Source organism: Eriocheir sinensis, chromosome 18 (assembly GCF_024679095.1).
Source record: "Eriocheir sinensis breed Jianghai 21 chromosome 18, ASM2467909v1, whole genome shotgun sequence".
Lineage (NCBI taxonomy): Eukaryota > Metazoa > Arthropoda > Malacostraca > Decapoda > Varunidae > Eriocheir > Eriocheir sinensis.
In genome coordinates this window covers 20,327,572-20,345,849 of record NC_066526.1, presented here as the reverse complement: position 1 = coordinate 20,345,849, position 18,278 = coordinate 20,327,572, and the positions used below count along the sequence as shown (strand labels likewise).

General features: G+C 42.5%; 1 protein-coding gene across 6 annotated transcripts in view; it reads left to right on the top strand.

The window, feature by feature from the left end:
- The window catches only part of LOC127000431 (teneurin-a-like), a 382,877-nt gene that overhangs the window by 307,799 nt on the left and 56,800 nt on the right, over positions 1–18,278 (top strand). For all 6 annotated transcript variants that reach the window (XM_050864152.1, XM_050864150.1, XM_050864149.1 and 3 more), the window contains 2 exons: positions 9,904–10,070; positions 13,095–13,237. In XM_050864152.1, coding sequence (XP_050720109.1) covers positions 9,904–10,070; positions 13,095–13,237 — 310 coding nt within the window. The remainder of the gene's footprint in view (positions 1–9,903; positions 10,071–13,094; positions 13,238–18,278) is intronic.

Below are 18,278 nucleotides of genomic sequence, written 5' to 3'. Positions count from 1 at the left end.
TCCTCCTCCTCTTCTTCATCCTCCCCGTATTCTTTCACCTCCTGGCTCTCCTCCTCCTCCTCCTGTCGCCCCCCGCCCTCCCGCCCTTCAGCTGTCCACCGCCTTGCAGGGAACACAACAGCAGCGTGACGGGTAACAGAATTATTTAGCGTTGTGGAGCGCCGAGGTTGTGTTGTCGTCTCCTCCACGCCGGATTAATTCAGGGTTGCGTCGCGGCGGGTAGTGTTGGAGGGAAATAAAACCCACATATTTATCGTACCCACTGTGATATCATCTGCTTAGCTATCCGCCTGCCATGTTCCGTATGCGTGTGTGTGTGTGTGTGTGTGTGTGTGTGTGTGTGTGTGTGTGCGCGCGCCTCTCTCACACACTCACCTACACTTGATCACCTGCAGCTAATCAGACGCCGGGCCGCTTAGGTGTGTGGGCCGTTCTGATGGGCGCCAGGTAGGAGTGGACGCGTCGGGCACTCATACAATCAACGTAATCGCGTCAACGGCTAACAGGAGGCAAACAGAAGCCGCCGCGTTCGAGGCTGGGGAGACATGTTTGCGTTGGGGTTATAGGAGAGAGCGAGGCGGCGGGGAGTGGGGAGTGGGAAGCGGGGAAGAGAGGGCGGTCGCTTCCTAACCCTCCGTGGAAATTGTACGAGGGAGTGAAAAGGGGAAAGAAACCTCATTAAAGAAGAGTGTATTTTGCCTACGAGGATGTGTGGATGGGTGTGTGTGTGTGTGTGTGTGTGTGTGTGTGTGTGTGTGTGTGTGTGTGTTGTGGTTGTGTTTCTTGCTTGTCTGCGTTCTATGGCCAGTTAAAGGCTAAAAATAAACTCGGAAAAGGTGCAATAGCCTCTTCTCTCTCCCTCTTTTTCTCTCTTGAAGACACGAGGGCTATAGCTAAGGTACACGTTTGGGCATTTAAGGAAAGTGTATTCGTGAAGGTAAATAGTTAAAGGACGTAAAGAAGAGAAGTATGCCATGGTTAGGTTGAGTGGAAGTGTAATTCGAGGGCGCGTTTTAGTATGTGAGAAACTTGTACAAGAAAGTGAGATGAGTAACAAGACCTTACCCAAGAGACATTGTAGAGGAACGTAAAAGAGGAAGAAAAAAGAAACGATGGGAAGAAAGGTATCTAGCCTTAAGTGTAGAAGGCGAGTGGCCTAAGACTACCCACAAGATGTCCTGAAGACCACCTATCAACCCGGACTCCAGAAGAAGCTGCCCAAGTGAAATCAAGAATGAGCTCCGGGGTGCAGCATGAGCCAAGAATAATGGCGCCACTATAAATAAAATTGCCTGCGCCATGACGGGCTATAGGCCATATGTAAAAAAAAAAAAAAAAAAATTTGTTTATTTTACTTCACTTTAATTTTCCGTGTATGCGAGGAACTTTTTTCGGGAGTAAAACGATGAAGAAATCCATCACGTTGTAAGCCAAAACACGAACTAACGACAGCCAAAAAAACACAAGACGCAACACACTAAAAACACCTGAAGACAAAACCACCAACACACTGCTTCCAAAATGTCAACGCAACACACCAACAGACATTGACTTCATAACCGTAACACAAGATAACGATAACCAACCAAAACGCAAGACGCAACACACTAAAAACACCTGAAGACAAAACCACCAACAAAATACTTCCAAAATGTCAACGCAACACATCAACAGACATTCACTTCGTAACCGCAACACAAGATAACGATAACCAACCAAAACGGAAGACGCAACACACTAGAATCACCTGAAGACAAAACCACCAACACAGCACTTCCAAAATGTCAACGCAACACATCAACAGACGTTCACTTCATAACCGCAACACAAGATAACGATAACCAACCAAAACGCAAGACACAACACACTACCACTAAACACCTCAAGACGAAGACGCCAAAACAGTAAAGCAAGTCCGTAAAAGGAACATCACAACGCAGCACGAACTGAACCGAAGACGTAACCGAAACTGACGAAGCGGTGCGAATCGGCAAACCACGCAAGAGAAAGAGAAAAACAGAAAGAGGGAAAGAGGAGGCCGGTCGAAGCGCATCACCGGAGGAGGAAGACGCAGCGAGAAGTAAACAAAGGCATGGGCGATGGAGTCAGATCGAGGGCCGCAGGGAAAGACTTCGAAGCCTCAAAGTGGGCGGCTCCTTAGTCTCTTGGGCCGCGCGAACATGGGATCTGTTTTCAGTTTATTATCCAACCCGCTATTGACTCAGATCTCCTCCACCTCTATCTGTTTCCCATGCGTTCGGCGAGAGAGAAGAAGGAAGAGGGAGGGAAAGAGGGAGAGAGAGAGAGCTCCATGCATGACAGTCTCTCTCGTCCCGTCCTTCGCAAACCAATACAGAATCCCACATGTTCCTCAATTTTTGCCCCGCGAGAACAAGCCGTCGTGATGCTGCCGTGGCGGGAGGGAAGGGAAGGAAGAAAGGAGGAAAGAAGGGAAGAGCTGAGGAAAGGAGGGGAGAGAATGGAAGAAAGGGGAGGCTAGAGAAGGGGAGAGAGAAAATGGAGGAAAGAATTGTGGGAACCGTGAGGAGGAGGAAGGGATTTGGGATATTGAAAGTGAAAAGATTTGTCAGAGAGAGAGAGAGAGAGAGAGAGAGAGAGAGAGAGAGAGATGGAGATATATTTTAAAGAGAGATGATGGAATGGAGAGAGACAGGAAGGAAAGGGGAGAGCGAGGAAAGCGAAATGCTGAAAAAGGGGGAAAAAGATGATGGTAGATGACGTATTTTGAAGGAAGAAGAGGAATGGAGAAAGGGAGAAAAGAATAAATAGAGAAAAATAAATAATAAAAGGTAGAATAAAGAAAAGGAAAGGAGGTGAAAACATAGATAGAATAGAAAAAAATTAAATAAAAAGGGGGATAAAGAAATGGAGAGAAAGGAAGAAAAGGTGAAAATGGAAAAATATAGTGCAGTGACCTATTTCTTAGAGCGAGAGAGAGAGAGAGAGAGAGAGAGAGAGAGAGTCATCGATTGTTGCAGGTCATTAGAAGCAACATGGAATCAGGAACGGAAGAGAGAGAGAGAGAGAGAGAGAGAGAGAGAGAGAGAGAGAGAGAGAATTTGATAATGGTTGAAAATATAGAAGAGGAAACAAAAGAAGAATGAAGACAATTGTTAAAGAAAAGAAGAATAGGAGAAGAAGAGAGAGGATTTGAGAATGTTTGAGAATGACAGAGAAGGAGCTAAAATAAAGGTAAAGTTAATTGTTGAATAGAAAAAGAGTAGGAGGAGGAAAGAGAGAGAGGAATTGAGAATGATTGAAAAATGATAGAAAAAGAGACGAAAGAAAAATGAAGATAATTGTTAAAGAAAAGAATAGGGGAAGGAAAGAAAGAGAGAATTTGAGAATGTTGGAATATGATGGAAAGCGAGACGATAAGAAAAATGAAGATGATTATTAAAGAAAAGAAGAATAGCAGAAGGAAGGAAAGAGAGAAATATGAGAATGTTTGAAAATTATAGAAAAGGAGATAAGAAAAATAAAGTTAATTGTTGAAGAGGAGAAGGGAGAAGGAAACAAACTGAATAAGAATAGTAAAGAAGATGAATTAAGAAAGACTACAATGAATAGGAGAATGCGAAATCAAAAAAAGAGGAGAGGAATAAAGAAAAAATAAAACAAAGAAAGGAAGGAAAATAATAAATACGTGAATGGAGGAAAATATGAGGAGATGAAAAGGGAGGTGAGAAAAAAAATACAGGAGGGAAGAGGAATAAAGAATAAGAGAAAATAATAAGGAATGGAAGGGAAGAAGAAATTATGGAAAGCAAAGATGAAAAAGAGAAAAAAATGAGAGTAAAGTTTGTAATGTTGTAGCTCCGTAAACACACACACACACACACACACACATAGTACGCGTTCTTTTTTTCGTTCCCAGCTAACAAGTTAAAGGTACAAATCTAATACAATTCTCCATTAGTGTATAACAAGATTGCGCACAGGACAAACGAACAAACAAACAAACAGGGAAGAAAATGCAAAACAGAAAGCAGGGCGAAAAGAAAAGAAATGCAAAAGAGATTCAGAAAAGTTCGTCTTCTTTAATCTAATTGAACGAAATATAAAAGGAATTCGAATAGATGAAGAAGTGAAGGAAAGACGATTTTTTTGTAGTTTTTGTTAGAGTATTCTTTATTATTATTATTATTATTATTATTATTATTATTATTATTATTATTGAAAGTGAGAGTCGGTGTTTCACAGGTGCGTCTGAATTGCCACCAGGTGAAAGTGATATCCCAAAAGTCTTCCTCCTCTTCCTTCTCCTCCTCCTCCTCCTCCTCCACAAACAACCTCGTAAGGACCAGCAGGTCTGCTGTTGTTTGTTCTTCCTTTGTGTTCCTTTGTGTTCCTCCTCCTCCTCCTCCTCCTCCTCTCTTCCTCTCCCTTTCCAACAAACTGCATTTCTCTTCCGCATCTTCCTACCCATCATCCACCTGCTTTTTCTCCTCCTCCTCTTCCTCCCCCTCTTCTTCTCCCTCTTCCTCCCCCTCTTCCTCCCCCTCTTCTTCTCCCTCTTCCTCCCCCTCTTCCTCATCTTCGTCCTTTCCAAACAACATTTCTGCATCTTCCTACCCTTCCTCCTCCTCCTCCTCCTATTCGTCCTTTCCAAACAACATTTCTGCATCCTCCTACCCTTCCTCCTCCTGTTCTTATTCCTCCTCCTCCTCCTCCTCCTCCTGCTGTTCCTTTATTCCGCGTCTCGTATTGTCATTTCGGTCTGCTGGAAGCGCATGCAAAACCCTGCCTATATTTTCCTACCTGTTAACGGGGTAAGTAATTAGGCATCAAGGCCATAATGAGCACCCCAGGTAGAGAGAGAGAGAGAGAGAGAGAGAGAGAGAGAGAGAGAGAGAGAGAGAGAGAGAGGGGGGGGGGGATCAAAGGGACGAGGCCACACACACCTTTATGTTTCCTCTCTAATTACCTATTTTTCTGCACCCAAAGACAGGTAAAAGTGAGGGGGGAGGGGAGGGGAGGGGCTTGTGTAGCAGGTTAGGTCAAAGAGGAAGGAAGGGGAGAGGGAGGGGAAGAGGGGAGTGAAGTCAGGATAGGATGGGCCAGTAGAGAGGAAGGGGGAAGGAAGGAGAAGAGGGGAAGGAAGGGGAGCAGGTTAGGCAAAAGAGGAAGATAGGGGAGTGGGAAGAGGGAGATGGGAAGGAGAGGAAGGGGGAGTAGGTTAAAAGAGGAAGGGAGGGGAGAAGGAGGTTAGCAAGTTAGGCAAGGGTAGGAGAGGGAAAGAAAGGGGAAGATAGGAGGAAGAGGAAGGGGATGCAACTGGTTAGACAAAATGGGAAGGAAGGGGAAAGAAGAGGGGAAGGGAGGGAAGGGAAGAGAGTCAGGGGGGAAGAGCGGGATGGGAAACATGTGTACTCTAGCAAATTATTGAAAGAGGAAAGAGAACGGGAAATTGAGGGAAAGGAAAGGAAAGAGGAGCAAAAGGAGATAGAAAGGAGAATAGGTGAAGTAGTTTAGGGATAGGAAGAGTAGAGGAAGGGAAAAGGGAGGCACGAAAAGAGGATGGAGATAGAGGGGAAAAGAGAAGAAGAGTAAGGTATAGGAAAGGAGAGATAAAGAGAGAGAGAGAGAGCTGTATATGTGTTGACGTATCTAAAATGTATATAGAAAAGATAGAAAGAAGGAAGCGAGGAAAAATAAGGAGTAAAACAAACAGAAAAAGACCAGATTTCATTTTGGCGAACACGAGAAAACAATCATACATGCACGTAGGAAGAACCATGCAAAAAAAAAAAGATAAAATAAAAAAATAAAAATAAACAAGGAATAAACAAGAACACCAAAAGATACAAGAATAAGAAACAAGACACAAGAAGAACAAAATAAAAACAAAAATAGCGAGGCACAGAAAGATCACACCAAACAGGAACACCAGGGCACAAGGGACGGCACGGGAGCGGGCGAGGAGAAGGACGAGGATCTCCTGCCGTGCTGACGAAGGTCCCCCAAGGAGCTATTGATTGAGGTCTGAATGGCGACGAGTTTTATGGCCTCAGATGATGTGATAAGTGGCGTGATTGGACTCCCAGTAAGAGGCCTTGTGATGTCTGATGGCTGCGAGGAGGAGGACAAGAAGGAGGAGGAGGAAAGAAGAGAGAAAAGGATAGTCTGAAGGAATCAAAGGAAGGGAAAGAAGAAGGGAAGAAGGACTAAAGGAAGCTAAGAGGAAAGAGGAGGAGGAGGAGAAGGAGGAACGAAGAGAGAGAAGGATTGTCTGAAGGAATCTGAAGAAGGGAAAGAAGAGGGACAGAGAGAGAGAGAGAGTAAAGATAACGACAGAAAAGTAGGAGTGTTAGTGAAGAAAGAGAAGCAGGAGAAAGAAAAGAAGAAGGGGAGGAAAGAATGAGGATGGAGGCAAGTGGAAACAAGAAAATACAAAGAGAAAGTATGAATTTATAGGACGAGGAGGAGGAGGAGGAGGAGGAGGAAGCAGTAGAGACAAGAGGAGGAGGAGGAGGAGGAAACAGGAAAATGTAGAGAAACAGGAACTAAGGAAAGGGGAAGCAGAACGTTATGGAGAGAACAGGTGAGCTCTCTCTCTCACTCTCACTCACACACACACACACACACACACACACACACCATTAGTAGTCTCCACACGACAGGACCGTTTCATGCTTTCAATTTCCCTCTCGCGCTGCAACATTCTATTCACAGAGGCACGAATGCATATGCTCCCGCTTACTAAAACCTAAAAAAAGGGAAGGGGGCGAGGGAGCGGTCGGAAAAGGAAGGGGAGAGGGGTGGGCGGAAAGGGGAAGAGCATAGACTAGGATTAAAAAAAAAAAAAAAGAGGAGCGAGGCAAAAGAAAAAATGGCAGCATATGTATAGTGTGTGTGTGTGTGTGTGTGTGTGTGTGTGTGTGTGTGTGTGTGATTCAAGTTTGTGAAAATCGTTTACATACGTTGCGGGAATATCAATTGGTGGGGAGCTGTCGATGAGGTTTTTTTTTTTTTTTTTTTTTTTTTAGCATGTAACTTTCCCTCTGCTCTTTTTATGAAGGGGAGTGAATGGAAAGCCTGTGTGTGTGTGTGTGTGTGTGTGTGTGTGTGTGTGTGTGTGTGTGTGTGTGTGTGTGTGTGTGGCTTTAGAGTGCGGTAAACAATGACTGCAAGTGTTTTATGAAGCCACAAGTTAGCTTTGAATTGGTTATGTAGGGGAGGGATGAAAGGCGTGAGGGGTGCCTGCTATATTTGGCTTTAGAACGTGATGAACTACCTGGAAACGTTCGACTAACATTATATAAATCACCTGCGAACGTTCTATTAAAGTTGATGATATGAATTCCCTGCAAGCAATCTACCAGCTTTAAATATCTAAACACCCTGGAAACGTTCTATTAAGCTTGATGACTGGAACTTAAATCTCCATTCTTGTCTCTGTTCTCTAGTGTTCTGTCTCTGTCAATATCAATGTGTCTGTGTTCTCTATTCCTCGGTCTTTAACGCTCCAGAAATAGGACATGCACACGGACATTTCAACAGACTTTGCTACAACCTTAATACTCACTATAACCCTTTATAACATAGCAAACATACGTAAAGAAGTATTTCCACCCTCACATCGTCTCCCACAACCACCATAGCACCATAACCGACCTTGCTACAACCCTGACACTCACTATAACTCTTTACAACATAGCAAACATACATAAAGAAACGTTCCCACCCTCCCAACGTCTCCCACAACCACCATAGCACAATAACCGACCTTGCTACAACCCTGACACTCACTATAACTCCTGACAACACAGCAACACTCACACACACACACACACACACACACACACACACACACACACACACACACATACAAAAACGTTTCCTACAGCCATCGCCTGAGCACTTGTAAACGTTTCAACAACACACACGACACATTCTCAATAGGTCGTCCCCCCGCCTGATCCTCCTTCCCGTCACCGCTAAACCACTGCATCTTATTGTGTTCTATCCAGTCTGATTTACATATCGGGTCTTAAAGTCTCCAAGAAAGAGGACTTAGGAGGTGACTTACGAGACCTCTGCCGGGTGTCTTGAGAAGGAATGGCCGCGGATAAGGAAGGAAGGAAGGGAGGATAAACGAGAATATGAAGGAAAGCAGGATGAAACTAAAATACAAAGGAACGATGAAAAAAGTAGAAGTGACACAATAGGAAAATATAAAAAGGAAATAATGATAGAAAGAACACCAATAAGAAAATTAAGGTAGAAAGATATCACACGAAAGGAAAGGGAAATGTAACAGAAGAAAGAAAAGGAAAAAGAAGCCGAATAACATAGCGAGCGAAAAAAGAAAAAGAAGACATGGAAAGGAGAGACGAAACACAGAAGGTGAAGGAAGAGGAAGGGGAGAAGGGGGAAGGAGATATAACATGTAGCAAAGAATGACGGGGTGAAAATAAAAAGAAGAGAGGAGAAAGTTGATAATGATTTACATACTTGACGAAGGGAAGAGGGAAGGGAAACGAAAGGAGAGATGGAAGATAATGAGAAGAATTATTGAAGAGAGGCAAGGTAGCTGAGGATTATGCGAGGAAGAGGGGAAAATGGAGAGAATGAAGATAATCTGGTGAAAAATAAAGAAAGAAAGGAGGGTCCAGAGAGAGAGAGAGAGAGAGAGAGAGAGAGAGAGAAGTTCTTTTTTCCCTACATCAAAAAATTTATCTCCCCACAGCACACATTCCCTCCTTTTCCCTTCCTCCCCTCCCTCCCTTTTCCTTTCTTCCCTCTCTCTCTTTCTCTCTCCTCTCTATCTCTTCCTAACCTCAAAACATGCACCTCAATTTCAACCTTGCTTTGCCTAACCCACCCATACACCCCTTCAATCACAAGTCATCCAATAACCCCTATATCAACAATACCTCAATCTATATTCCTCTGTACGTACCAAGTTTTCTAATTCTCATGCATATTCTTTCACTTTTTAACCCATACTTTTTTTGTTTTCCAATCTTTTTTTTCCTTCCTATCTTTTTCATCTATTCATATTTTCATCTTTCATATCTTTCATCTTCCATATTTTCATCTTCGACATTTTTCATCTTCCAATCTTTTTTTCATCTCATTTTTCATCTTCCAATCTTTTTTCATGTCATATTTTTTTCATCTTTCAATCTTTTTTCATCTTTCATAATTTTCATCCTCCATATTTTTCATCTTCCACATTTTTCATCTTCCAATCTTGTTTTCATCATTCATATTTTTCATCTTTCATCTTTTCATCTTCCATCTTTTTCATCATCCCATCTCGTTTATCTTTTTTTTATTTCCTCTCTTTTTTTTATCTTTTTATCTTCCTATATTTTCGTCTTCCCATCTTTTTAAATCTTCCCATTTTTTTCTTTCCTCTAATCTCCATCCCTTACTCGTCTTCTTTCATGCACGTTTTATTATCTTCTCACTTTCTTTCTATATTCTCTAAGCCCACATAATATCTTTTTCCCATTTAAAGTCTCATTCGGTTTTTCTACTATCCTCTTAATCCATACTCGTTTTTTTTTTTTTTTTCTCGTTTTAATCGCTTTCTTTCTACCGCTCGCTCCTAATCCATACCCATTTTCTTTCACGTCCTTCTAACCCAGACCCGTTTTCTTTCTATAAGATACTGATATAGACCCAATTTCTTCCTAGAACCTAACGAAGACCCATTCTCTACACTCGTTTTCTCTTACACCCTGCTAACCCTCTCCCATTTTCTTCAAGACTCTCCAAACCCAGACCCGTTTTCTTCCTATAACCTATTACTTAACCCATTTTCATCGAAGACCCATTTTCTCTACACCCATTTTCTCTTACACCCTGCCAATCATTTCCCATTTTCTTCAAGACTCTCCTAACCCAGACCCGTTTTCTTCCACCCGCTAGGTTCGATGTGCTGGTGAACGGTGGCGGCGCTGTGACCCTACAGTTCCAGCGCACCCTGTTCGAACCCCTGACGGTGACAGTGCCCGTGCCTTGGAACCAGATTGTGGTGTTGGATCCCATTGTCGTGAGGTTCAAGGACAAGGAAACCCAAGAGGAGCAACCCAGAGGTAAGAGAGTTGGGTTCTGAGTAAGTGGGTTGAGAGGTAGATAGGGATACAGGTAAATATAATGACAGATAGGTGGATAGATAGATAGATAAGGAGGTTATTATTTTCATTTGTTTCGTATTTTTCTATTTTTATTTGTATTTTGCTTCTTTTTTTTATTTTTTGGTGTGTTTAAGTTCTGGCCTTTTTTATACGAGATCAACCACGGGACACACACACACACACACACACACACACACACACACATACACACACACACACACACACACACACACACACACACCAAACATCACATAATTGCGTACCGCGACACCAAATCCAGAACTTACACACAGTTGCCCCGGAAAACCCGCTGGGAGAGAGAGAGAGAGAGAGAGAGAGAGAGAGAGAGAGAGAGAGACCTGTGACGGACACCCTGAGATTACTGTCCCTTAGGAATATACTGAGCAAGGCAGAGAGAACAGCAGAGAAGAGAGAGCAACAATTATCCTTTAGTCCAACGCTGGCTTACAAATGAGGAGGAGGAGGAGGAGGAGGAGGGTAAAGATTGTGGATGGAATTTCAGAGGAGGAGAGCTTGTCCGGTGAATTTATTAGTGCATGGAGGAAGAGGAGTGGGAGGAGAGGAAAGATGAGAGTAGAGGAGGAAGGCTGGAAGAGAGTAAAACAGTGATGAGCGAAGGGGAAAAGTGAAGAGGGTTGGAAAAATATATTGTCGGTGAAGTTTGCGTGCTAAGAGAGAGAGAGAGAGAGAGAGAGAGAGAGAGAGAGAGAGAGAGAGAGTTACTTTGATATTTTGCTTTGTTTTTTCCCTCATTATGTCTTCCGTAGGCCATTATTTCATTTTACTATTTTTCGCTTTTGTTATTTTTTTTTCCACAACGCTAATTGCTCTATAACGATCGGGTAACGTCATTAGGCCGGACACCAAATGTATTAATTGTGATCGTGATAATTATTTGTTTCGGATCCTAAATTGAGGTTCGACTTTGTGAAATCAGTTCCGTCATTAGTCCAGTTTTTTCATTATCATTATTATTATTATTATTATTATTATTATTATTATTATTATTATTATTATTATTATTACTGTCTTGCCAAATTGTTTCATTTTAATTTCTTATTTTCCAGGCAAATTGTGTCTGACTTTATATTGTTTTTGCTTTGTTAGTTTTCCAATCACATTTTAACCTTCATTATTTCCTTCATCTTGGTAAATTTCTTTCCTTTCTGCCTCGTGTTATTTTTCATTCACAAACTTCTAACATATATTTTCATCCTCCAGACAAAGTGTGTTCGCCTTCTTTATACCAAGCCGCTTACTTTTACACACAGTTTATCTTCTAAGTCTCCTTTGTTTTAATTTTTATCATTATTATCCCCACAATAATCCGCTCATGACTTCTCAGCACCATTTTTTAGTTTCAGAATCGTAATAGGTTTGTTAATCCCACGTTCTTTACACCATTTTAGTTATTTTCAGACACAATAATCTGCCAACTTTCCTTTGTTTCTATCTTTCACAATTTTATGGAGCCATGCCACAATAATCACCTCATGCACTGTCATTCTTTTAATATCTAAGTCGTAACCCTTTGCTAATCCCACGTTACTTACACAATGTTAGTCATTATCAGACATCCAGCATTCTTCTTTTTTTTTCTTGTTTTCATAATTTTATAAGAGTTACCCCATAGAAATCCTCTCTTGCACCCCTCATTAGCACTCTTTTAATTTCTGTCTTAATCTCTGTGGTAATCCTTCTTTCCGTACACCATTTAGTTATCATCAGACATAATTCAACTTACAACGTTAATATTTTCCACTATTCACAGTTTATAGATTTATTCCACCAGTCCTCTCATACACTTCTCAATATCTGTCTTATAATATCTAACTCATAATTTCTGTCATTTCCGCAACACCCACCCTCCCACCCCTCGTGTTTACCTTGAGTGCAGGTAATTCACTAACCAGTCTTCCTGCCCATACGTCTGCTTGCCCGTCCCCTCAATCATCCGCTTCACTTCGCCTTCAGTCTTTTTTAAATTGCTCCCTCCCTTTTTAATCATCCTTCAACACCTGCGCTTCGCCGCCTCCCAAGCGTTCCACGACATATGCTCTCACCCAATATCTGCTTCATCTGCTTCCCCTTCAAGCCTTTGCCAACACACCTGTTTTCACCTCGCTAACATCTCTCTACATCTACATCTACCTCTTTATCTGTCCTATTTTCATCCCCTATTATTAATTCAACTTACATCCTTGGTCGCCTATCGTCTTTCCCTCTTTCATTTCCCTCTTATCATCCCTTCACTGCCCTCTGTCATCCCTCTTTCACTTTTTTTTCCCTCTTCACCGCCCTCTTTCACCTCCTGCTTTCACTCCTCCCTTATTTTTAACAGCCACAACATTCCTCGCCTTTCTTCTTTTCCTCCCTCCCTCCTTTCCTTTCCCACAACGCACTCTTCTTCCACCTTTCCCTCCCTCTCCACTCGGTTTGCAACCTCTTCCACAAATACTCTCTTGCTTACTCCCCATTCTTCCCTGATATGTCATTTACCCCCCCCCCCCCACCCACACACACACACAAGTAACCACTAGCTACCCATCCTTTAACCTTCCCTACCTTTAACCTTTGACCTCCTCACCTATTCCCACTTTTTTTTTGTCTCCATTTCATTCACCTCCATCAACAGGCTTTTCTATGTACTCCTACAAACCAGCCTTACCTGTTCCTACTTGTTCCTACCTTTTTTTCCTCTATTTCATTCACACCGTCAGCAGATTTTTACAACCTCTATCTGTACCTGTGCTTCCCTACTAACCATTCATGCCTTTTCTTACCTTCGTCCACCTTTTTATTTCTCCATTTCGTTCATCCCATCAACATAATCTCACAATTTTTTTTTTTTTTTTTACAGTAAAGTAAACAGCTCGTATACCTCTGCTTCCCTCCTCTTCCACACCTTGTCTTATCTGTTCACACCTCTTCTTACCTTTGCACACCTTTTCTCCCCCGCAGAAGGCGAGGACACCGTGGGGGCGTGGGGGGAGCCGTGCCTGGAACATGACCACAGCAAGATGGTGCCTCAGGTGGTGTCCACTTACCTGCCTCACACGGTTGGCGGCGCCCCTCACCTGCCTGTTGTGTTCACGGAGACGCAAGTGAGTATTAATAACAGTAGTAGTAGTAGTAGTAGTAGTAGTAGTAGTAGTAGTTTACGTTGTAGTTATTAATATATGACCTCTAGGATTTACATTACTATTCGTGTGATGTGTTTCCAATGATGTCAGTTTCTTGCGTTTACCACCACCACCAATGCCACCACATCAAACTAACCACCTCGTATTAACTTACGTCGCTAACATAAACAATACAGGTAGACCCAAAAGTAAAGCCCCCCTCCCCTCCTTCCCTCCCCCAACACACACACACACACACACACATAACACAGTAGAATCGCTTACACAGGAACACTCACTCTCTCCCACGCCAAGAAAGAGATACGCCTCGCTCACATTGGCCAGTAATTAGTGTACAATAGTGGCCGTGTTTTTTTGTGCGTGTGTGTGTGTGTGTGTGTGTGTGTGTGTGTGTGTCAGTGTTTCAATCGACGTATGAAATGCCGCGTTAGTCAGTCGTCAAAAGGAGGATCGCTGGGCCGTGTATTCAGGATCCAAACCCATTCATGACTAATAAAGGTTTTAGTCTCCTTGCCTTACCTGCATTGTGCCTTACCTGGAAGCGCTATAACGAACCCATATTTTTTTGTGCATGTGCCTTTAAATTACCTCCCCCCCCCTCCTCCTCCTCCTCCTCCTCCTCCTCTCCCCGCCCTGCCGTTTATGATTTCAGCTTTTGTTTTCATCAATAGCTCCTTTGTTTATATTTTTCTCCTTAATATTTTTTATTTTGTTAGCGCTTGTTTTTATTTTCTTCTTCACATTTTTTTGTTTTGTTAGCTTTCTTGTTTTGTTTTCTTCATTTGTTTTGTTTTGCTTTGTTTTGTTATTTCTTGGCGTTTTGGAGTGTGGTTGCTCTAAGTCTCTGCAACCATCCTCGTCCTCCACCACCACCACCACCATCACCAGTAACACCACCAACAACAACAACAACAACCACTGCAGTATTAGCGCAAAATAAACCACCACAGTTATGGCCAACAGTTGCACTTCGTAAACATAATTATTAAACACGCACGTTACAATCAGACCAGTCAACCACCACCACCACCACCACCACCGCCACCACCACTCTGCCATAACCATCTCTGCTTAGTAGCATGAAACTTTAGGCTTGTGGTCATTCTCTTCGAAGCTCTGCCGCAGTATGAGAGAGAGAGAGAGAGAGAGAGAGAGAGAGAGAGAGAGAGAGAGAGAGAGGTCGTGGGTTTCTTACATCCGATGAGAAAAAAAATAAAGCTAATCAAGTAAACAAAACCAGACCAAAAACAAAAATAAAAAAACGTGGGTGAAATTCAAGGGAGAGTAAGCATGTGAGTATTTGTGGAAGAGGTTGCAAACAGGGTGGAGAGGGAGGGAAAGGTGGAAGGGAGGGTAACGATGAGGAAGAGTGCGTTGTGGGAAAGGAGGGAAGGAGGAAAAGAAGAAAGGCGATAAATGTTGTGGCTGATAAAAATAAGAGAAGAGTGAAAGAACTGGATATGAGGTGAAGGGACAAAGAAGATTAAGGAAAATGGAATCAGAAATCAAGGAAAAAAGACAATATATGGGGAAATTGACGGTTACCTTTCCTATTTACCTACCTGCCATCTAAGTTACCTGTACAGATATTTTCATTTTACCTTTTCTTTAAGCATATGTGAAAAAAGTCATCGGTTACCTTTCCTATTTACCTACCTGTACATTAGCCATCTAAGTTACCGAAATAGATATTTTTATTTTACCTTTTCTTTAAGCATATGTGAAAAAAGTCATCGGTTACCTTTCCTATTTACCTACCTGTACATTAGCCATCTAAGTTACCGATATAGATATTTTTATTTTACCTTTTCTTTAAGCATATGTGAAAAAAAGTCATCGGTTACCTTTCCTAATTACCTTCCTGTACATTAGCCATCTAAGTTACCGATATAGATATTTTTATATTACCTTTTCTTTAAGCATATGTGAAAAAAAGTCATCGGTTACCTTTCCTAATTACCTTCCTGTACATTAGCCATCTAAGTTACCGATATAGATATTTTTATTTTACCTTTTCTTTAAGCATATGTGAGAAAAAGTCATCGGTTACCATTCCTATTCGTCTACCTGTCCATTATTCACCTAACGTACCTGCACATAGATTTGTTTAAGCTTTTCTTTAAGTGTATATGAAAAAAATATCGGTCACCTTTTCTATTCATTTACCTGTCCATATCAGTCTCCTAAGTTACCTGCACAGAAAAATATGCTCACTCTGCCTCACCTGCATCTTCACCACGTCTCTGACTCATTAACTCACCTTTCCGGAGGCTTCAGACGAAAGGGCAACACGGAATACTCAGCTCACTCCTATAATTCCTTCCCCTTCTGTCTCTCTCCGGCATATGACCACAGATGTTGCGCCGACTAAACGAAACTTTCCAACTTTTTTCAGCTCAGGTCATATTATGTTAGGCTATAGATACAGGTCGCAAGGAGGACAGCAAGAGAGAGAGAGAAGTCAGGGTAGGTCATGCAGTTTGGTTATTCATTATTTTAGGTCAGGTCGCGAGGAGGACAGCGAGAGAGAGAGAGAGAGAGAGAGAGAGATTAGGGTAGGTCATGCTGTTTACTCATTATTTTAGGTCGGGATATTTTAGGTCAGCTCGCGAGGAGGACAGCGAGAGAGAGAAACAGAGAGGTTAGGGTAGGTCATGCTGTTTATTTATTCATTATGTTTTTTATGTGTGTGTGACTTGCATGCACAATTATTAAAATCATGACTCACGTATAATTGTCGACCGTTAGCGCCCATCTGTCACGCCGCCTGCAGGGACACAGACACGGGCGGTTCCACTTGAAATGGTGCGATGATAATAGTAATGGAAATAATAATGATATGAAGATGAGGATAATAATGATAATGATGATAATGAAAATAAGTGATAATTTGTCAACAGCTCTACACCAGGAAGGAAATCATATACACCTACATAATTTTACATTGAATTAAACCTTGAATAATAATGCTAATAATGATGGTAGGAGCAGTAAGGATGAAGATAATGATAATGATGATAATAAGTAGTAATTTTTCAAGACCTGTACAGTAGGAAATAATTCTTAGATCACCTTAAAAGTAATCAAATCGTGAAGAGAAAGAAATTTACGGAAAGGATAATTTACAAGAACAAGGAGGAGGACGCGGGCGAGAACGAGAACAAAGAGACCAACGAAATAAAAGAATAAACGTTTGAAATATAAAAACAAGAAAAAAAATAAGGCGAGAAAGAATACTAGTTCCAAGAATCTCCCTAATACAATACATTACACTTTCCGAGGCGACAGAAACGACACGAATATATTTCCACACTAGAGGAGAGGAAGAGGAAGAAGAAGCTGCCTCCCTCCCTCTCCCTCCCTCCCTCCTTCCTTCTTTCGCTCCTTCCCTCTCCACCTCTCCCTCCTCCCTTGTAATCCAAAAAAAGTCTCCCTCCCTCTCCCTCCCTCCCTCCTCTCGCTTCTTCCCTCTCCACCTCTCCCTCCTCCCTTGTTATCCAAAAGAAATGTCTCCCTCCCTCCCTCCTTTCGTTCCTACACTCTCAACCTCTCCCTCCTTCCTTGTTATCCAAAAAAAATAGTCTCCCTCCCTCCCTCCTTTCTCTCCCATCCCTCTCTCCCTGTTTCCCGAAGCTCCGAAGCCTCGACCCACGCCTCCAGGGCCGGGATGTCCGCAGCGCCGAGGCTTCAATAAGGTATCGAGTCAGGGTTCATTTGCCGGTGCGTCCGTCCTCCTTTGTCTCGTGATTCGCGTGTCTCGTTTCGTTTGCGGGTTTCGAACCGGGGTGGCGGGGTGAGTGTAAGGGTTCCCTCGTGCCAGGCCGCCAAGGGAAGGAAAAGTAGGAGATAAGAAATATTTTGGTCGGTATTATAAGACATTTACGCTTTTCATATCTGCTATTTCTAAAGGTCAAAGAAGGGGGCGATGAAGCTATTTTTAGGTTCAATATTATTTTTATCATTGGTTTTACTTTGATATCTGAAAGAGTTAAATAATATACCAAAAACACACCTTCCGTTACGCAGAGACGAAAAAGCAGTATAGATAAAGAAGAAAAGAAAGAAGATGGAAAGATAGAAAAAGAAAAGAAGGAAGAAATAAAGTAGAATAAAGAAACATTTTTTAACACATTTGACGTCCTGCACTATCCACCTGTGTGTGTGTGTGTGTGTGTGTGTGTGTGTGTGTGTGGTTGTGGTTGTCCAAGTAAATCTCATCAGGTAGCATTAACGTCCGACTCACAATACGCATTACCTTGGACCTGTAACATTACCTGCCCGCCACACACCTGTCAACGCGGAGACCTGCCCATGATAAAAAGCTTGTTGTGTATGTGTCTGTCTGTTTGCAAGTGTGTGTGTGTGTGTGTGTGTGTGTGTGTGTGTGTGTGTGTGTGTGTGTGTCTGGCTAGTGTACTATTACTTAATCATTCTCACCTGCTAATCACATTCCCTCGCGCACACCTGTCACTTCACACAGGTACGCGCTCTGCCATTCCCGGGGGTTGAGTTCTGCATTAGTCATTGGCTCGCGTACCTTGTTTTTCATTGCGTCAAGTTGAATATGCATGTGGACGCGTTGCCAAAAGACCGGGGAGGGAGTAGTGATGTTTCTCTAATAAGCTTCCACAAAACGAGTAGGGATGTGGAGTCGGTGTCGGAGTCGCTCCCTAAAAATTTCCTGGAATCGAAGTTGAATTTTTTGTACCCGACTCCACCACATCCCTGAAAACGAGCATCAACATCCATTCTCTCACGCTCTCATCATTCATTCTCCCTCCTTCTCTCTCCCTCTCTCTCGCTTTCTCTCTCCCTTCTAATTACCATAAGTGCACTGCGTTAGCCACTTCCCCTCCTAACCTTTATTTTTTTCTTGTCTACCATCTCGGGGCCGCTTCCACCTTCACTGCCCTATTCAGACTCCCTTCAGCGCCACTGTTTGGGTCGTGATTGTCTTCCCCGTTCACCCTTCCCTTCCTCTCCCTCTTTCTATGCTCCCTCC